This window comes from Perca fluviatilis, chromosome 6 (assembly GCF_010015445.1).
Source record: "Perca fluviatilis chromosome 6, GENO_Pfluv_1.0, whole genome shotgun sequence".
Classification (NCBI taxonomy): Eukaryota; Metazoa; Chordata; class Actinopteri; order Perciformes; family Percidae; genus Perca; species Perca fluviatilis.
Genome location: NC_053117.1, coordinates 38,354,572 through 38,376,391, shown reverse-complemented (window position 1 = coordinate 38,376,391; position 21,820 = coordinate 38,354,572). Strand labels below are relative to the sequence as shown.

At 38.5% G+C, this 21,820-nt stretch overlaps 1 protein-coding gene across 1 annotated transcript; it reads right to left on the bottom strand.

Moving 5' to 3' along the window:
• Positions 1–10,488: 10,488 nt before the first annotated feature.
• Positions 10,489–20,789, bottom strand: nkx6.3 (NK6 homeobox 3). The gene is made up of 3 exons (XM_039804098.1): positions 20,327–20,789; positions 14,798–14,967; positions 10,489–10,782 (listed from the first exon to the last, which is right to left on the bottom strand). The coding sequence occupies exons 1-3, from the start codon at positions 20,745–20,747 to the stop codon at positions 10,552–10,554; spliced, it is 822 nt and encodes a 273-aa protein (XP_039660032.1). The 5' UTR covers positions 20,748–20,789; the 3' UTR covers positions 10,489–10,551.
• Between the last annotated feature and the right edge of the window lie 1,031 nt (positions 20,790–21,820).

Below are 21,820 nucleotides of genomic sequence, written 5' to 3'. Positions count from 1 at the left end.
TATGTCTCTCTTTGGCTAATGTATTATAAAGATGGAGGTATGTCCCTCTTTGGTTAATGTATTATAAAGATGGAGGTATGTCCCTCTTTGGCTAATGTATTTTAAAGATGGAGGTATGTCCCTCTTTGGCTAACGTATTTTAAAGATGGAGGTATGTCCCTCTTTGGCTAATGTATTTTAAAGATGGAGGTATGTCCCTCTTTGGCTAATGTATTTTAAAGATGGAGGTATGTCCCTCTTTGGCTAATGTATTTTAAAGATGGAGGTATGTCCCTCTTTGGCTAATGTATTTTAAAGATGGAGGTATGTCCCTCTTTGGCTAATGTATTTTAAAGATGGAGGTATGTCCCTCTTTGGCTAATGTATTTTAAAGATGTAGGTATGTCAAAATGTTCAGAACAAACTCACCTTTCCACACTTTTTCTAGAGCAATGCATAAAGAGATAATTTGGCGCTAAAGCAACAAACAATCCTTAATTTATGATAGTGTGTATGAATTGTTTCAGTGTTTGAAATGAGTTTACCACAGTCTTTAGGTCCACAAAGTAGTGTTGATATATGATTAAAATAGTAGAAAAAATGTCTCAAACGTCTTTTGTCCTCAGAGGGATAAACCAAACTCCTTAACCCTCTTAGGACGAAATACGTACTGACATTTTAGACATTTATTTTCTATTTTATTCATATAAACTCTAAAAAAAGGATTCTAGGAACTGCAAAAATCCCTCCGGTCGGAAAGCGGCTTTTGTGCCTTTTAGGTACAAACATGTTCCTTCAAGGGTACAAATGGTTCGTCGCTGGGGTGGTACCCCCGAGGTACAGCAATGGTACCCTTAACCATAGGTACAGGTTTGTACCCTTTTATACTGTACCTTTTGAGAGACAATTTTGTACCTTAGCAATACATTTGTACCTTAATCCACTGGTACCCCATTAGATGGTACAAATCTGTTCTCGTTAGGGGGTACCACCACAGTGACGAGGCCATTGTACCTATAAAGTGGCCAAAATTTCCTTGTTAAATAGAAAAGAATGAGAGCAAAAGAAGGCAATGTTTTGTTTTCCCACAATCAATGATTTAAAAGAAGTTACATTTTACAAATTCAAATCCTGGAAAGTGAAAAATATACTTTTGTGAACCTAAGACTTTTGTGAACTCATTTCAAGTTCCAAAACAATTGAGTGTAGGTATGTTATCACAAGAGATTTTAGAAATATTTCCACTTTATAGGGCCAAATTATCTCTTCATACATTGATCTGGAACAATTTGGGGCCTTCACTATACAGAAAGCAGAGTTTGTTCTGAACATTTTGATATGAAACACACGGGGATCAGTTATATGCAAATACCCTTAAAAGGAGAATTGAGGAAGATATCTAAAAATGCCCTTTGACCTCAGAGGGTTAAACTAAAAGGCACAAAACTAATTCCATACTTCACCAGTTCTGTCTGCTGCAACATAACATGTCGGGGACTTTGAGAGTGACCGTGCAGATCCACCTGGCCGTGCTTCTGTCGCGCCGCGCTCCACTTTATTCCTATGGGTGTCGTCAAGCGACTTTAACGCGCCCGCAAAGCATCCTGGGAAGGCGCCGCTGCATTTGAAAAAATGCTGCCCGTCAAAAAAGCTGGCCGATGCCAGTCACACCTTTGATTGTTGTTCACCACAGATATCTCAATTATTTTGAGTCACACCTCTTTGGGGAAATGCCACTTCAAAAACCTGGTTCTTAACATCGCATTATGGTGAAATTATTATTATTGTGCCATTCAGTTCAAACAAAGCTTGACGGTAACTCAAATATTTTGTTTGCAAGTTTTACCATTTGAGATTGCAATTTTTTTTTTTTTGCTTTGGTAAATGATTTTTTTGTTGATACTTGAAGGCACAAAACTAATTCCTAGCTCTGTCTGTTGCAACATGACATCTCAGGGACTTTAAGAGTGGAATTATTATTGTGCTATTAAGTTCAAACATAACTTTTTAAGTATAGTTTACAGTAACACAAATATTTTATTTGCAAGTTTTAAGTTTTACCTTTGAGATGGTGAGTTTTGTTTGATACTTAAAGGCACAAAACTAATTCCATACATCACCAGTTCTGTCCGTTGCAACATGACATTTCGGGGACTTTAAGAGTGACAGCTTTGTTTGTTGTTGGCCACAGATATCTCATTGTTTTGAGTCACACCTCTTTGGGGAAATGCCACCTGAAAGTGTTTCCCTGGTAAAGCTGATTAACCTGAATGTCAGGTGGCAGCGCATGCCACAGCTTGGACCCGCTGTGATTCATCTGTTACTAAGAAAAGACGTGGATCTTGACAGATATAAACAAGATGTTTATTTTTATCATGGTCTCGCATCGCCAGAACTTTATCTCCACAGCGCTGTGGAGTTAAGTCTGGCTCCACCACTGATGCATTCTGGGATAGGAGAAAAAAAAACACTCTGGGTTGTTTGCAGTTCTTTGCGATGGTGGCTCTGCTAAATAGTCTCAGGAAGGAACTTGTTTTGGTGGAACATTTGCACCCCGCAAAAGGAAACGCCCCATACAATATTAAATAAAGATAACTGTTGACACAATGCAGTAACGTGAGTTATTTAAATGAGCTGATACATGGTTACACCTCATTGGCTCTTACCAGTGTATCTCTGTGTGTACTTCGTCTACAGCAATCCCACCAATCGCTCCCAAAACCTCCCAATTAGAGAGGAAATGACCCAAACATTCATTGTAAATCTTTACAATCATTCCCTGAAAGAACCGAGCAGGCCAGCCTTGTTGCACGATCCAAATGTTCTTTAAAACTTTATATTTTCAGGATGTAGCTCGCTAGCTCGGAGTTTGTTGCTGTTACTCGAAGAGAACGGAGTTTGAGAACGGCAACGCACAGAGACGGCGGATGTCGGGCTTTATCCTGGAAATGTACTTCGTTGATCCAGACTATTTGTATCGTTACATTTTCTAGTTAGTTATATTGACGTGATGCGAAGAATGCAAAATCTCACTTATGCTGACTTTTGTGTCTGTCAGATTGAAGAAAATATAGACCAGAGTCGGGCCAAATGGACGTTCAGCCTGCACTCACTTAACTGCATGTCTGTGTTATGCATTCAGTTTCTATTGGACTCAGCTGCACTTATTTTGCTGCAGGAGAAAAATTGCATCTAAAACAGAGGAGGCATTACGCCTGCCCTCCAAAGCTGGAACAGGCCGGCAGTTTAGGACATTTCGTTCAGATGGAAAGTGTTCAAGGGTCTACAAATCAACAGACTGATTCTAACCTTTATTGCATTTCATTTTTTTTGGTGTTAATTCAATGGTCAGACAGCAGCAGGTTGGAGGGAGACTACAGCATGGATTGCCTCCTGAAAATAAGAACTAAATCCCAAATATCTTATAATACTTGATCATTTTTAAATATTTATGTTATCATAGCATAGACTTTTTTTCTAGAAATGCACACGCAAACATATTAGGGCACACTATTTCTTTATTTCTTCACTCTGTGACAGTAAACTGAATATCTTTGGGCTTTGGGGGAAACACTGATCTACATTTTCTGACGTTTTATAGACCAAACAACTAATCAATTAATCAAGAAAATAATCAACGGATTATTCGACCCTGAAAATAATAGTTAGTCGCAGCTCTAGCTGAGTCAGCGCGTCCCCTTTAAACCTACATTGTGTAATCTTTTGAGTTGATTCTTAGCAAAAAAAAACTTTGTTCTTTCACAAATATGTGCTCATTCATGTGTAATTACTTCCACCAACTAATCAAAGTATTCTCGTAAGCGTAGAATCTGACATTCAGAATGAGAATACGTATGTATTCTGCCATGTTGTGCCTCCATCTTTAAAATACATTAGCCAAAGAGGGACATTTTGCACTTTTACACTCAGTGGCACAGTGCCGAATGCCAGGGGGAGATTACTCGAGATTTGAATGCCTGTTGAAGATGGAGGATCACGCTGATACTTTACTAACATTAGCTTGCATTCATTTGGGAACCTGATAGCTGATGCTAGCAATGAAATGGTACCGAAAACGTAAAACTGTTATTACACTGGAAGGAACACTAACGGACAAAGTCGTACTTCTTGGAATAATACGGCCACCGTAGGAGTTAAAACGCGATCGGAATGGGAGGGGCTAGAAAGTCATATTCAGTTGGTTGTCAAATACAATTTCACCGCTAGATGGGAGAAATTCTTACACAACGTAGCTTTAAGTCCCTTCTTAAAACATACTTTTATTGAAGATCCTTTCCTCATTTCATTTGAGTTTGAACTGTCTTCTATTTCTTTTGAAACATGTTTTCTTACTTACCGTACGCTGTACAGGTTTTTATCAAGGGGGTAAGCTTCTCCCCGGAACGCGTAGCTGCTACGGCGCCATTTTGATGCTAACAAGCCATCACCTCCCGTTAGCATCCCATTGACTCCCATTCATTTTGACGTCACTTTGACAGCGAATAACTTTACATCTGAAGCGTTTAAAGACTCTATTTGTCCGTTGTTTATTTCTAAAGAAACACGACAATGTATAAAAGGCTCCATTACCTTGTAGCTCACGTTATGGCTCCGTAGCAGACGCTTTTATAACAATAGGCTAACGGTTGGGTCATAACCACGAGACTTACTGTCACACAGTAGAGGAATTACCGTATAGTACAGGAGAATCTCACAGGCAGTTTGGACTTAAATTAGCTGTTTAAGTTTAATGACTAATGTTAACTAGCATGTTAGTGATCAGTAATTAGCCTGTGCCCATGTTATCTCCTTACATATACCTACGCTCTCCGTCTCTGTAAGATTGGGAATGATTGAGATTTCTCTCGGCACAGCTACCAGAAGACTTCACACTTTCAGACTTTCAGGTTGCTCACGTCACATCTACGTCTTCAAGCTCAGTTGGAGGCTGCTCAGTAACGCTCAGCCAGCACCGGGAAAGAGACTTCTAATATCCTTCATTGGTCTCCGTCCAGAGACACGGGATCTGGTGGTCCATTATATATATGTCAATGGTTTTTATACACCATTGTTGTTGCTTGAAATCATGCTTGAAATGCGCTATGTCCGTAGGTTTCATACAGCTTCTACAGCGTCGGCCCACTCAGAGCTGTCTGTGATCAAATCCTGGCGTCTGAACTCTGAGGTTAAATGTGAACGAGCTGGTCTGTTGGTATTGATTTTGTGTCGACGGGTTTCGGGGGTCATTGTCTTCAATTAAGCCGGACCACAATGGTAAATCACACAAGATTTGACCTCTGACCGTTCCTCCTCTCTTTCAGCCTTTGTGCCGTTTTGCTTCCAGTTTGATTTTAAATACACCGGCAGCAGGAACCGGAGCCATCGCTCAACTCTCCATCAATGATTGACAGTCATTAGTTGTGCAGCGTTGTTTATAGTTTTACAATGTGTTTTTAAAAAGGCAAGTAGTCTTTATAATGTTGTAAAGACAACTTGCAGTTATTTTAAGCAACTGCAAGTCAACTGTCAATTTAGGCATTTAGCAGAATTACAAATCATACTTGCGGGATATTATAATAGATTAAAAAAACAAACATGTAAAGCAGAGACATTTTGGTTATCAGCACATAAACACATGAACATTATCACAAATGTCTCATTAAGTGCCCTTTAAATTAAATTACATTTAGTGCCTTTTTAAAGGCAAATGCCATAAAAATAGGGGAGGGTGCCTATGTTCCCACAGCCCTATGTTCCCACATTTCTAAGATTTGTTTTCTCCAAAATTAGGCCCTATGTTCCCACATTTCCTTTTTCATAAATTTGTATCAGATTGTATCCCTCTTTCTCCCAATTTGGTAGCCAATTACACCCAACCTATTATCCAGTAGCAATGGCCTACAGATGGAATGTAACCCTAACCCTAACATAGGGCCTAATTTGAAGAAAACTCTTAGAAATGTGGGAACATGTATCATAATTTGAAGAAAAATCTTAGAAATGTGGGAACATAGGGCCTAATTTTAAGAACAATCTTAGAAATGTGGGAACATATATCCTAATTTGAAGAAACATCTTAGAAATGTGGGAACATAGGGCCTAATTTGAAGAAAAATCTTAGAAATGTGGGAACATATATCCTAATTTGAAGAAACATCTTAGAAATGTGGGAACATAGGGCCTAATTTGAAGAAAAATCTTAGAAATGTGGGAACATGTATCATAATTTGAAGAAAAATCTTAGAAATGTGGGAACATATATCCTAATTTGAAGAAACATCTTAGAAATGTGGGAACATGTATCATAATTTTAAGAACAATCTTAGAAATGTGGGAACATATATCCTAATTTGAAGAAACATCTTAGAAATGTGGGAACATAGGGCCTAATTTGAAGAACAATCTTAGAAATGTGGGAACATATATCCTAATTTGAAGAAACATCTTAGAAATGTGGGAACATAGGGCCTAATTTGAAGAAACATCTTAGAAATGTGGGAACATAGGGCCTAATTTGAAGAAAAATCTTAGAAATGTGGGAACATATATCCTAATTTGAAGAAACATCTTAGAAATGTGGGAACATAGGGCCTAATTTGAAGAACAATCTTAGAAATGTGGGAACATAGGGCCTAATTTGAAGAAAAATCTTAGAAATGTGGGAACATGTATCATAATTTGAAGAAAAATCTTAGAAATGTGGGAACATGTATCATAATTTTAAGAACAATCTTAGAAATGTGGGAACATATATCCTAATTTGAAGAAACATCTTAGAAATGTGGGAACATGTATCATAATTTTAAGAACAATCTTAGAAATGTGGGAACATATATCCTAATTTGAAGAAACATCTTAGAAATGTGGGAACATAGGGCCTAATTTTAAGAACAATCTTAGAATTGTGGGAAAATAGGGCCTAATTTGAAGAAAGATCTTAGAAATGTGGGAACATAGGGCTGTGGGAACATAGGGCTGACCCCAAAAATAGTTGTTATAAAATTATAAAATTATCTTTTACTTTAAGTATTTTCTGAGGTTTTGATTGATTTTCTTCTACAGCGACCAAGTCTTAGTTGTTACCTTGTTGAATATCTTACTGCATCTCTTTAGTTTACTTTTTTCTGATAAATATTCATCTTCGCTTATTTGACAATAAAGTATTTGATGTATCCTCAAACTGCTTCGGCCCGTCCCTTGTTCCCCTCCCTGGGGTTATTTAATTGTAAGTCCTCCTCTCCTATAGACAACTTAGGGACATAACAGACTGTCAACCGTTTGCTTTTACCTTTATTGTGTGTTGGGTCATTTAACCCTTGTGTGGTCCTCGTTTTCAAAGATCTGTATCAAAAATATGTGTTTCTTTCAACCAAATTGCCCAAAAATAACATAGATGGTTCCATACACGAAACAGGCTGTAATTATGCATCAACATACGTTCCTCTGATCTTAATTATTAGTTAAAGTAATTCATAATTTCTGGGTTTTTTTAACTCAAAATTAGGCATATTTTAATATGAATGAGGTTAATTGACAAAAAAAATGTAATGTCCGCAACACTGCTTTAAACTCCCATATTTAATATAGAGGCAACGTTTCGAAACGTTGCCTCTATATTAAATATGAGAGTTTAAAGCAGTGTTGCGGACATTGCATTTTTTTCGTTTATTGTACTTTAATTTGTCCTGCACCTGCCAGAAGGTGGGATGTGCACACAATTACTTTTATAAATTTTGATTGAGGTTTATTGACCATGAATTCCAAACATAAGTGTAAAACTAGCGGTGAAAAGTTGGAATGAATATGGCTTAGAAGATGTAACACAGAATTGGAAAATGTATACATATATACACATATATACATTACAGGCCAAAAGTTTGGACACACTTTCTCATTCAATGTGTTTCCTTTTTATTTTCATGACTATTTACATTGTAGATTCTCACTGAAGGCATCAAAACTATGAATGAACACATATGGAATTATGTACTTAACAAAAAAGTGTGAAATAACTGAAAACATGTTATTTTATTTTTAGATTCTTCAAAGTAGCCACCCTTTGCTTTTTTATTAATAAGGGAAATAATTCCACTAATTAACACTGACAAAGCACACCTGTGAAGGTAAAACCATTTCAGGTGACTACCTCATGAAGCTCATTGAGAGAACACCAAGGGTTTGCAGAGTTATCAAAAAAAGCAAAGGGTGGCTACTTTGAAGAATCTAAAATATAAGACATGTTTTCAGTTATTTCACACTTTTTTGTAAATAGTAAATAGTCATGAAAATAAAAAGGAAATGCATTGAATGAGAAAGTGTGTCCAAACTTTTGGCCTGTACTGTACACATATAGTATACTACTATGCTTTATAAAAACAGGCAAAACAGACCGGGTCAATTCTGACCCGGGAAGACAACACGTAAGGGTTAAGCTATTTCACAACAAGGCTTACGGCACTTTCATGGTTTCATTTTAAAAACATAAACACAAAATAATCACAAACAACTTCAAAAAGAGAACACATGAATAACTTCAAGGTACCCTCTTTTTATTTATTTATTCGTATTAATAGCATCATGCAGTATTTTTTATGTGACATTTTCTTGTGTTTTTACAAAATGTTGCGTATATTACACCAGTGTAACATTAAACAGGCCAGAGATGTAACCTATAAAAGTAAACGTCTTTTAGCTTCATTTTTTACAGCTGCTACTGAACCCTATGATGCTCTTTTGCCACCAGCTCAACAGTGTGGTTCCACCATTAATTTTCTCCGTAATGATTTTGATTATCAGCCATAATGTCCAAACCATACGAGCCAGACTGACCACGAGCTACGGGAATTCGAAACGAAGGTTTATGCTTCTGTGAAGAGCCAGAAGTCTGTATGAAATCAACCTTGTTTTAAGAAAAGACGAAGAGAAAGAGAAATACTACACTACCCACAATCCTAATGCTGCGTTCCAGGCAACCCGTAACTCGTGTTTTCACAACCTTCTCCCTGTGAAAGCGCCCTGGAACGACAGTCAAACCCGTAACTATGATTAACAGTGATAAATAGAAATAAATAGACATAAATAGGCAACGTAAAGTAACCTAGATAGCTAACGTCAACGTTAGGTAGCCGCTAGCTAACGCTAGCTAGAAGGGTTTGTGGTGACTTTGCCTGGAACGCTACCAACTCGTGAGTCGTGACTTGAAGTCGTAAGTTACGGGCTAAAAACTGTGTCTGGAACGCAGCATTAGTGTTAACAGCGACGTCTCTGATTGGTGGGACTCGCTGTTACCATGGAAATGTATTGCGAACCGCGAAACGGCTATAGCTAGCTGCTACCACTGAAGTTTCTGTACAAACACAGTCTTGTTCTCTTTTCTTTTCTTTTTTTTGCTGTTTTCAAAATGTTCTTTTGCGCCGAATAAATATGTTTTATGGTCACGATTCATCTCGTAGCTGTTTGGCTATTGTTCCCGGCTTATACATCTCTATATACCGTTAAACATCTCTATGTACCGGTAAACATCTCTATATACCGGTAAACATCTCTATATACCGGTAAACATCTCTATATACCGGTAAACATCTCCATATACCGGTAAACATCTCTATATACCGGTAAACATCTCTATATACCGGTAAACATCTCCATATACCGGTAAACATCTCCATATACCGGTAAACATCTCTATATACCGGTAAACATCTCCATATACCGGTAAAACATGCCGGTAAACATACCGGTAAACATTTTCTACAACGTCATTGGAGATATTTGAATGAGGAAAATCACTTCCGGAACCAGAGCCGTCACTGTTGAGCTCATGACCTCTTCTGAACGTGCTTAAACTTTGTATTCAAAATGACTTTCATTACAGCATGCAGGTCTGCTGAGGAGCACGCGCGTGTGTGCCTGTGTGAGTGTATGTATTGTGTGTGTGTGTGCGCGTGTGTGTGCGTTTTTCTGTGTTTGTGTGTGTGTGTGTGTGTGTGTGCGCGCGCGCGTGTTTTTCTGTGTGTGTATGTATTCGTGTGTGTGTGCGTGTTTTTCTGTGTGTGTATGTATTCGTGTGTGTGTGCGTGTTTTTCTGTGTATGTTTTTGTGTGTGTGTGTGCGCGTGTTTTTCTGTGTATGTTTTTGTGTGTGTGTGTGTGCGCGCGCGTTTTGTGTTTTGTGTGTGTGTGTGCCTGTTTTTCTGTGTAGGCTATGTTTTTGTGTGTGTGTGTGTGCGTGTGTTTTTCTGTGTATGTTTTGTGTGTGTGTGGGCGCACGCTCGCATGTTTTTTTTATGTATGTTTGTGTGTGTGTGATTCTGTTTTTCTGTGTATGTTTGTTGTGTGTGTGTGTGTGTGTGTGTGTGTGCGCGTGTTTTTTTTGTGTATGTTTTGGTGTGTGTGTATGTATTCGTGTGTTTGTGCGTGTTTGTATGTTTTGTGTGTCCGTGTGTGTGTGTGTGTATGTGTGTGCGTGCGTGCGCGTATGTATTCGTGTGTGTGTGCGTGTTTTTCTGTGTATGTTTTTGCGTGTGTGTATGTGCGTGTGTGCGTGCGCGTGTGTGATTTGCAGCAAGTTCTGTCAGACGTTGTGTGGCCCGAGGCGCAGCACGGAGAAAGCCCTGCGGTGTTTGCGTAGCAGCAGCCGGATCTTATCGTCGTCGGAGTCGGGGTCCAGAGGCTTGTTGTACTCCTCGTCCTCCACCTCGTGGTCCGAAGCGTCGCCGCCCGGGCCCGCGAGGCTGGCCTGCGTGGAGCTCGGCTCGGAGGCGCTCTTCTTCCGCCACTTGGTGCGTCGGTTCTGAAACCACACCTGAACACACAACGGGGGGGGATTTAACCAAGTACATTTACTAACGTAGCCTACTGTAGGCTACTTAAGTCCAAATGTTGAGCTACTTGTACTTTAACTTGAGTCTTTTCTTTTCATGCCACTTTCTACTTCTACTCCGCTACATTTCAGAGGGAAATATTGGACTTTTTACTCCACTACATTCATCTGTTACAGCTTTAGTTACTAGTTACTTTAGTTACTCCGCTACATTCATCTGTTCCAGCTTTAGTTACTAGTTACTTTAGTTACTCCACTACATTCATCTGTTACAGCTTTAGTTACTAGTTACTTTAGTTACTCCGCTACATTCATCCATTACAACTTTAGTTACTAGTTACTTTAGTTACTCCGCTACCTTCATCCGTTCCAGCTTTAGTTACTAGTTACTTTAGTTACTCCGCTACATTAATCTGTTCCAGCTTTAGTTACTAGTTACTTTAGTTACTCCACTACATTCATCTGTTCCAGCTTTAGTTACTAGTTACTTTAGTTACTCCGCTACATTCATCTGTTCCAGCTTTAGTTACTAGTTACTTTAGTTACTCCGCTACATTCATCCGTTACAGCTTTAGTTACTAGTTACTTTAGTTACTCCGCTACATTCATCTGTTCCAGCTTTAGTTACTAGTTACTTTAGTTACTCCGCTACATTCATCTGTTCCAGCTTTAGTTACTAGTTACTTTAGTTACTCCGCTACATTCATCTGTTACAGCTTTAGTTACTAGTTACTTTAGTTACTCCGCTACATTAATCTGTTACAGCTTTAGTTACTAGTTACTTTAGTTACTCCAGTACATTCATCTGTTACAGCTTTAGTTACTAGTTACTTTAGTTACCCTCTACATTCATCTGTTACAGCTTTAGTTACTAGTTACTTTAGTTAATCCGCTACATTCATCTGTTACAGCTTTAGTTACTAGTTACTTTAGTTACTCCGCACATTCATCTGTTACAGCTTTAGTTACTAGTTACTTTAGTTACTCCGCTACATTCATCTGTTACAGCTTTAGTTACTAGTTACTTTAGTTACTCCGCTACATTCATCTGTTACAGCTTTAGTTACTAGTTACTTTAGTTACTCCGCTACATTCATCTGTTACAGCTTTAGTTACTAGTTACTTTAGTTACTTCGCTACATTCATCTGTTCCAGCTTTAGTTACTAGTTACTTTAGTTACTCCTCTACATTCATCTGTTCCAGCTTTAGTTACTAGTTACTTTAGTTAATTCCGCTACATTCATCTGTTCCAGCTTTAGTTACTAGTTACTTTAGTTACTCCTGCTACATTCATCTGTTCCAGCTTTAGTTACTAGTTACTTTAGTTACTCCTCTACATTCATCTGTTCCAGCTTTAGTTACTAGTTACTTTAGTTACTCCGCTACATTCATCTGTTCCAGCTTTAGTTACTAGTTACTTTAGTTACTCCACTACATTCATCTGTTACAGCTTTAGTTACTAGTTACTTTAGTTACTCCTCTACATTCATCTGTTCCAGCTTTAGTTACTAGTTACTTTAGTTACTCCGCTACATTCATCTGTTCCAGCTTTAGTTACTAGTTACTTTAGTTACTCCGCTACATTCATCTGTTCCAGCTTTAGTTACTAGTTACTTTAGTTATCCATACATTATCTGTTCCAGCTTTAGTTACTAGTTACTTTAGTTACTCCGCTACATTCATCTGTTCCAGCTTTAGTTACTAGTTACTTTAGTTACTCTTCTACATTCATCTGTTCCAGCTTTAGTTACTAGTTACTTTAGTTACTCCGCTACATTCATCTGTTCCAGCTTTAGTTACTAGTTACTTTAGTTATTCCCGTACATTCATCTGTTCCAGCTTTAGTTACTAGTTACTTTAGTTACTCCGCTACATTCATCTGTTCCAGCTTTAGTTACTAGTTACTTTAGTTACTCCGCCATACATCTGTTACAGCTTTAGTTACTAGTTACTTTAGTTACTCCAGTACATTCATCTGTTCCAGCTTTAGTTACTAGTTACTTTAGTTATTCGCTTACATTCATCTGTTCCAGTTTACTAGTTACTTTAGTTACTCTAATTACATTCATCTGTTCCGCTTTAGTTACTAGTTACTTTAGTTACCTGTACATTCATCTGTTCCAGCTTTAGTTACTAGTTACTTTAGTTACTCCGCTACATTCATCTGTTCCAGCTTTAGTTACTGACTTTAGTTATCTATTACATTCATTGTTCCAGCTTTAGTTACTAGTTACTTTAGTTACTCCGCACATTCATCTGTTCCAGCTTAGTAGTTATTAGTTACTTCGCTATATTCACGTTACAGCTCTTCGCATACTCGCTACATTCATCTGTTCCAGCTTTAGTTACTAGTTACTTTAGTTACTCCGCTACATTCATCTGTTACAGCTTTAGTTACTAGTTACTTTAGTTACTCCACTACATTCATCTGTTACAGCTTTAGTTACTAGTTCTTTAGTTACTCCGCTACAGTTACTAGATACTTTAGTTACTCCACTACATTCATCTGTTACAGCTTTAGTTACTAGTTACTTTAGTTACTCCGCTACATTCATCTGTTCCAGCTTTTAGTTTACTAGTTACTTTAGTTACTCCTACATTCATCTGTTACAGCTTTAGTTACTAGTTACTTTAGTTACTCCACTACATTCATCTGTTACAGCTTTAGTTACTAGTTACTTTAGTTACTCCACTACATTCATCTGTTCCGGTTTTGTTACTAGTTTGCATTCTTTAGTCTCCACATCATCTGTTACAGCTTTAGTTACTAGTTACTTTAGTTACTCCGCTATTCATCTGTTACAGCTTTAGTTAATTACATTAGTTTACTACATGATCTGAATCCTACACTGTATACTGTGTTACTTTGGTTGATCGCTACATGCATCTGTGTGTGTAACTATGTGTGTGTGTGTGTGTGTGTGTGTGTGTGTGTGTGTGGTTTGTATGTGTGTGTGTGTGTGTGTGTTGTTATGTGTGTGTGTGTGTGTGTGTGTGTGAGGATTGTACAATTATTATAGGTTTTTATAATTATACAATTCCTCTCAAATTATAGTCCCAGTTCACTGGACAGAACACACATTGTGTGCTAAGAAATGGTGGCAAATTAATGGAAGAGTAATATACATGACCGTTTACTACTACACGTGGACTTAATCTTTCCATCATGTTGACTTATCGATGGAAAGATTAAGTCCACGTGTATATTGTACGAGGAATTGCAGTCTTTTAAGGTGAATACTGAGGTGGTGAGAATGTTTTTTGTGTCAGTGATATGTAGTGTTTGGAGCTACTGCGTGGTGGGTTGGGAAGGCTGGGATAACTGAGAAGGCCAGGATTGATAGAGTGACTTAAAGGGCTGGAAAAAGTATGCCTCTCTTTTATACCTCAGGCTATCAGACAGCACAACAAGCACTTTAAACATACATTTTTATAATTTCTGTACTGTAATTATGGTCTGTTGTATTGTATTTATGCTGTATTTTAGCTGTCTGTGTGTGTGTGTGTGTGTGTGTGTGTGTGTGTGTGTGTGTGTGTGTGTCTGTGTGTGTGTGTGTGTGTGATAGCACAGATTAGGAGTTTCAACTTGTTTTTCTTTCTGCACACTCTGAAAAAGTGACAAAAAAAAGTCAGAAAAAGTGACAAAAAACATCGGGAAAAGTGACAAACGTTGGAAAAAATGAAAAAAAATGTCGGAAAAAGTGACAAATAAGTCGGAAAAAGTGACAAAAATGTCGGAAAAAGTGACAAAAACGTCGGAAAAAGTGACAAAAACGGAAAAAGTGACACTTGTTTTTGGAAAAGCTTAAAAATAAGTCAAAGAAACGCAAGAAAATATTGACAGAAACTTCGAAAAAAGTGACAAAAATGTTGAAAAAACGACCAAAACGTTGGATTTCTTTTTACATTTTGACCCAGAAAAGCACAAAGTTGCTTGTTGGTGGACGGGGAAGAAGCCAGACGAGGGTTAAACCAGCTTTAGTGTGATGTGTGTACCTTGACTTGAGATTCGGTCATGCCCAGAGAATAAGCCAGCCTGGCTCGCTCCGGCCCGGCCAGGTACTTGGTCTGTTCGAAGGTTTTCTCCAGAGCGAATATCTGATGTCCGCTGAACGTCGGTCGGGTGTGTTTCTTCCTGCCTGACATGTCCGTCAGAGGACCGCTACCTGGAAAAATATATCAAAGGAGAACAAAATACTCAAGAAAAATACATTTCACTGGGATTTAGTGTTTCAGATCCTTACAGAAGAATCACATTTAGCTGAAATACAGTTTGATTATGAGACAACGTGCCTCTGACTCATCTTCATCCCCTCGTCAGAATCTCTTCGTCTGAATTGTGTGAATATTGTAGACGTTTAACCCTCGTGTTGTCTTCGGGTCAAATTTGACACGTTTAAAAAATAATTATAAAAGAAAGTATGGGACGTCGAAATCAGCGCCGGAAATGTAAAAAAACAGAAAAGAAAAAATGCAAAACGTTGGGAAAAGCAACAACAAAGATGGAAAAAAAAAAAGCCTCAAATGTCGGAAAAAGCACCCAAACATTAAAAAAGTGACAATAAAGTGACAGAAACGTAAGAAAAAGTGACAAAAACGTTAGAAAAAGTGACATAAAGTCAGAAAAAGTGACAAAAACGTATAAAAAAGGTCAGAAAAAAAAGAAGAAAAAGAAAAAGGACGAAAAATGAGAAAGAAGAAAGGAACAAAAGTGAACATAAAAGAAAGGGAAAATGAAAAGACAAATAAAAATATTGAGATAGGGACATCAGAAGTGTTTTTTTCATGGTTGTCGGGGAGACAACACAAGGGTTAATATAAACATTCATTTTAAAACAATTGAATGAGCAGAATTGTCCACATATTCTCCCAAAGTGACATTTCTTGATCGGACATTTGAAATGCCGCTCGTACTCATCGACCCCCGTGAGTTCGTGTTTTTTTTAGAAATAATATGACTAACATATCGAATAATATCTTGTAAAATCAAAGCATTAATCAGTGGAGTTCTTTATCAGGCCAGTATTACCTTCAGATTACCTACATCATTACGGCATATTTCACTTTTGTAAATAAAATATCTCCCTCATGAATGCGTTGCGTGTTCATTTATTGGCTGGTTCTATGGAGTCATTTTTGTGCCATTGAGTTCAAACTAAACTTCTTAAGTATAGCTTAGAGTTACACAAATATTTTGTTTGCAAGTTTTGCCTTTGAGATGAACAGCTTTATTGTTTTTTTTTTTTTTTTTTTTATTACGGTTTGTGCTTGTTTCTTTATATAACCCTACGGTGTGGTATTTTATATTAACCTTAGGCAGTTTTTAACGCGGTGTTTTTTAGCTGGGGCGTATTGCTTATTAACCTTCAGTAACGTTAGCTGGGCTGGTGGCTTTATATTAACCTTCAGTAACGTTAGCTGGGCTGGTTTTTTTATTTAGTGGGGGGGGGGGTGTTTTTTAACTGGGGGGGGGGGGGGGCTGGGGTGGGGGTGGTGGCTTTATATTAACCTTCAGTAACGTTAGCTGGGCTGGTGGCTTTATATTAACCTTCAGTAACGTTAGCTGGGCTGGTGGCTTTATATTAACCTTCTGTAACGTTAGCTGGGCTGGTGGCTTTATATTAACCTTCAGTAACGTTAGCTGGGCTGGTGGCTTTATATTAACCTTCAGTAACGTTAGCTGGGCTGGTAGCTTTATATTAACCTTCAGTAACGTTAGCTGGGCTGGTGGCTTTATATTAACCTTCAGTAACGTTAGCTGGGCTGGTGGCTTTAGATTAACCTTCAGTAACGTTAGCTGGGCCGGTAGCTTTATATTAACCTTCAGTAACGTTAGCTGGGCTGGTGGCTTTAGATTAACCTTCAGTAACGTTAGCTGGGCTGGTGGCTTTAGATTAACCTTCAGTAACGTTAGCTGGGCTGGTGGCTTTATATTAACCTTCAGTAACCTTAGCTGGGCCGGTAGCTTTATATTAACCTTCAGTAACGTTAGCTGGGCTGGTGGCTTTAGATTAACCTTCAGTAACGTTAGCTGGGCTGGTGGCTTTAGATTAACCTTCAGTAACGTTAGCTGGGCTGGTAGCTTTATATTAACCTTCAGTAACGTTAGCTGGGCTGGTGGCTTTAGATTAACCTTCAGTAACGTTAGCTGGGCTGGTGGCTGTTATGAATAACACATACTATCTGATATAATCTAAGCATTATTGAGTGTTTTAGAACAATACAAATTAAAGGTTTTTGGTCCAGTAAGTTTTAACGTTGGTGTGTGTTTCTCTGTCTTTTCTCTGGTGTCACGGTACGGTAATCTATATCATCTGGTGACACATCGCGAGAGACACGCACCGAGAGACGCTCTGAGAGTTAGTTAACAGAAAAATATCAGTAGATAGCTTCACTTTAAAATGCAACTCTCATTCTTTTTTTTAAGATTATTTTTTGGGCTTTTCATAATAACACAATGCCATACACCAGGGGTGTTTCTTACTTAGATTAACTCAGTGGGAAACCTGACAGTCTTTTGTTACCCACAATCCTTTTTAGGTCTGGTTGTACTCGGTTGTGGCCACTCTTTCACTCATTTGTCACTAGAGGGGCTTTCAGACAATCTGATTCAGCAGTGAAACTGTTAATAATGAGGAAGGTGATCTGTGGCCGCTGTTTTTTCCTCAGGTTACAGAATCTGTCAATAAAAAAACTCTGCTGCATTATTTTTTATTTTAAAATAAATGGCAAATGTATTGGCAGATGCATTCAAATGCTTTTTTTTTTTTTTTTTACTTATCTGAAATGTTTCAAAAAGTAAATAAAAATCCACCAATAATACAGCCCCCAGCCACACAGTAAGAGCCTCAAAGGAGCAGGCACAGAGCCGCATACGGCTTAAGAGCCACAGGTTCGCCACCCCTGCCATACACAGTCCTATATATATAAATATATATATACATATATATATATATATATATATATTTATATATATTTATCTTTATTTATCTTTAGTTTCTTTTTTTTTTACTGTTTATTTACTTTTTTTTTTACTTAAATCAAGGCTGAAGACCTATGTTTTTGATCTTGCCTTTCTTTAAATAACCTATTTTATCTGCTTTTAAAAGTTTAACTGTTTTAATGTTTTAGCTAACAGTACCTAATATTGCCTAACAGGGCTTAATAGTACCTAGAACAGTGCCTAACAGTGCATAGCACTGCCTACCTAACATTGCTTATACTGCACTGTAAATTTTATTCTTGTCTTTTATGTTTCTCTCAGTTTTTATTTTTTTATTTTTTTTATTCTTATACTGCACTGTAAATTTTATTCTTGACTTTGAATGTTTTTAAATTGTTTTTAATTGTTTTCTGAATGCTCTTCCATGTTTTATGTAAAGCACTTTGAATTGCCCTGTTGCTGAAATGTGCTATATAAATAAAGCTGCCTTGCCTTCCTATATTTAGCTAAACGTTTATTGTTATTGTTATTCTTATACTGTATTTTCTATACTGTATTTTTTAACCTTCTTTATTTTCTACGTGTTTTGTAAGCTGCTGAAATCTGCTGCTGGAAATCTAATTTCCTTGCGGGACTCATCCTAAAAGGATCAATAAAGAGAAGACTAAGTCTCTTCTGTCTTCAGTTTTTGACAGGACAGCTAGGTGAGAAAGAGAGAAGGAAGACATGCAGGAAATCGTCACAGGTCAGATTCGAACACTGTACCTCTGCGTCGAGGTATAAAACTCTCAGTATATGTGCGCCTGCTCTACCCACTGAACCAACCCGGCCACATGTCACTCTTTTTTAAATTGGTGCCTTTAATGTTCACTTCAATGTTGAATTTGTTCGCTAAAATAATGTTGGAATATGATTTCCTTTCATTTCTTTTCAATTCAACAAGCAGTTTGTTGTATTTTAGAAGAATACTGACGGTATCAGAGCTGAGAATGCGTAAATATTTGTTTTATTTATCGCAAGTTATGTCATTAATGTCGCAATGTTCATTGTTAACCCTTGTGTTGTCTTCGGGTCAGATTTGACCCGTTGTCTAAATGTCTATATCAGAAATAAGGGTTTCTCTTTAACTACCTAATTTGGATTCCCCAAAAAATAACACAGCTGATTCCATACATCGCATCTCGCAAGTAGCTACAACATAAGATCGGATCTCTACTTTCATTGAATTTTGGGTGTTTTGTTAAATTTTTTAGCATTTGGGAAAAAAAAGCTGATATATTTTGAGACCGTCTCCCGAGTGAACGTCGACCCTTCTTTAATATTAGTCTAAATAATTCATAATTTCAGCTTTTTTTAACTCAAGAATTAGGTATAATTTCCTATAAATGAGATTTTTTATTGACCATGAATTCCAAAAATAAGTAATAAGTGTAAAACTAGTTATGAGTTGGTGTTGGTGGTGTTTATACATGGTAGTGAAAAGAAGCATTAAACGTCAAAAAAGCGCCAAAAAAACATTGAATAAAACGCCAAAAGTGTAAAAAAAAACATCAGAAAAAGTGTTGAATTTTCAGTTTTGACCGGGCGGACGATGCACGGTCGAATAGAAGACAACGAAAGGGTTACCGTGTATTTTCCTCATGTCGTGCAGCACTCATTTCTCTATCTTTTCTCATCAGATTGAATCTGAAAACACTGTAAGGTACGGCAGCACGACATGAGGAAAATAATATGTAATTGTGATTATTTTGACTGATATTGCGATTGCGATAGGATTCACGATATTGGAGGGAATGATCATGTTTGTGTCATTATTCTAATTTTCACTGACAAATTAAAAGTCAAACAATGTAAATGATTATAGTGTGATTAATGTGTGGATCTGGACCAAACAAAGGTGTTTCTGTAGTGTGTAGGATAGGGTTTGAAGGCCAGGACATATGTTGCCTTTAACAAATGTTGCGCCCCCCTCTTGCACTAGTCTATATTGGGATTTCGATACCATTTTGATTAATTGTGCAGCCCTACTCTAGGGTAACCAGCTTGTTGAGGGACGTTGTAACGTGTCGACTTGCTGCGTGTTGAGTCACTTTAAGGTCACCGATACCAACCGGCGCAATAAACATTTCGCGAAAGACACTCTGAGATTTTTTTGTGTCAGTTATAAGAAAAATTCAGCAGAAAGCTGCTCTTTAAAATGTAAATGTCATTCTTTTTCTTTTTAGTGGTGCCTTTTATGTTCAATTCAATGTTGAATTTGTTCAATAAAAGAATACATTATTTCCTTATTATTTGTTTTAAACTCAACAAGCAATTTGTTGCATTTTAGCCGAATACCGAAAGCAGCAGAACTGGGAACACTTAAATATCTGTTTTATTTATCGCAAGTTATACATCGTTATCGCGATATTCAACAACGGTACGGCACATTCGTGCAGCCCCAGCGTATCTGTATCTTTTCCGATCGGATTGAATGTAAAACGCTGGCGTCGCTGTGAGGTAACCCGTCTCGTCGAGGGGAAGTTGTAACGTGTCGACTCGCTGGACGTTGAGTCCGTGCTGCGGATGTTTTAAAGACTCACTGTTGCTGCACTGCTGCCTCCCGGCTCTCCAGTCGCAGCCGCTCTCCGCCCAGCAGCTCACGCTGCGACCCTTCATCGGGCACTCGGCGCCGGGCTTGGAGAACCCGCCCAGAGACGAGCTGTAGTCCCGGTTATTATAGTACATGGACGTGCCCGTGACGGAGGGGCTGAACCCTCCCACGGTGGAGTATCCGGACAGCAGCGTGGTGGTGCCCGCCGAGCCCATGCCCATCATGGAGCGGCTCAGGATGTCGCTGATGCCGTGCGGCGTCCCCGCTGCTTGCAGCTGGCTGTTCAGGCCCGGGTTGAGCTTGTAGAAAGAGTTGGCCACCGAGTACTGGCACACCGGGGCCTTGAGCTCCGAGGGGAACTGGTTCAGGCTGTTGTTGAACAGGAAAGACCCCTGGATGTTTGGATCCATGGGGAGTACTTTTTTGAACTCTGCCTGCAGGTCTCAGCAACGCATCCAGTAAGATCCAGGCAGAGAAAAGACCTCCTGATGGGCCCCAAAAAAAGAAGCTCGTCTCTCACCCCACAGGCGATCACAGCCGCCGTCCGCAGATATTCAAATACTTAAGAGCAACTAAAAGCAATTTTAACAAAGTCCTAAGCGTTTGCCGAAGTTGCTGTCATCAGAAAAAGCAGATAAACTCTTTTCTCAGCCACATGCAGGCGATGCCTCAGATCTGGGATTTACAACCTCCGGGCCCCCCCAGATATTTAAATACCTTAAAAGCACTAAAAGCAATTTTTACAAGTTCCTTTCCGTTTGCCAAAGTTGCTACCACACACACAGAAAAAAAAGGCAGATCAACTCTTCACTCTCGCCCTGCACCTCTTCTCAGCCACAGTGCGGTGTGCGATAATCCCATATCTGACGTCTGGGACGAGCCCTCCGGACACAGGGTTTCTCCCGAAGACACGTGTGCGTCCTGCCGGCTCTCTGCTCACAAGTCATAAATAAGCAGCAGTATGTGGGAATGGAGTGGCACCTTTTGATAAAGATAGGCCACATTAGAATGCAGCGTCTCTATTGGCTCCCCCCTCGCAGAGAGCCAAGCCTTTTTGTTATTGGAAGGCAGCAGATTAATAGTGTTTTGAACAGGTGGAGTGGGAACAAGTGGATTTTTTGATGGCCTGCCATGTTCAGAGGCAGCTGAGCCTGGAGCACACAGAGGGGGGGAGAACAAGCTCCGTTTCCTGGATTATTTCTGGAGGAAATGTAGATTTGAAACAAAACCTTATATTGTTGTTTTGCACGTAACGAAAATGACACAAAAATCTAAAGACTACAAAATCTACGCATCAGTTTATCAGTCTGTTAAATCCGCAACTCAGTGCGATCCATACATTTCTAAGCTTTAAATAGCCTTTATATAACAAGTTGTCTGAAATGTGATGTCTAAATATGCAAATGAGGCATTGCCGTGTTAAATATGCGCTCATTTGCATACATTTCCGGAAACATAAACGTGTGAACATTGGATAAAGCCA

Bases quoted from the DNA above. Each gene is read 5' to 3' on its own strand.
- nkx6.3 (XM_039804098.1), bottom strand. From the start codon at position 20,747: ATGGATCCAAACATCCAGGGGTCTTTCCTGTTCAACAACAGCCTGAAC. The intron at 14,968-20,326 runs GTGAGTCTTTAA...ATATTTTTCCAG, and splicing joins GAGGCAGCAGTGCAGCAACA to GTAGCGGTCCTCTGACGGAC. The intron at 10,783-14,797 runs GTACACACATCA...TTGTGTGTTCAG, and splicing joins TGACCGAATCTCAAGTCAAG to GTGTGGTTTCAGAACCGACG.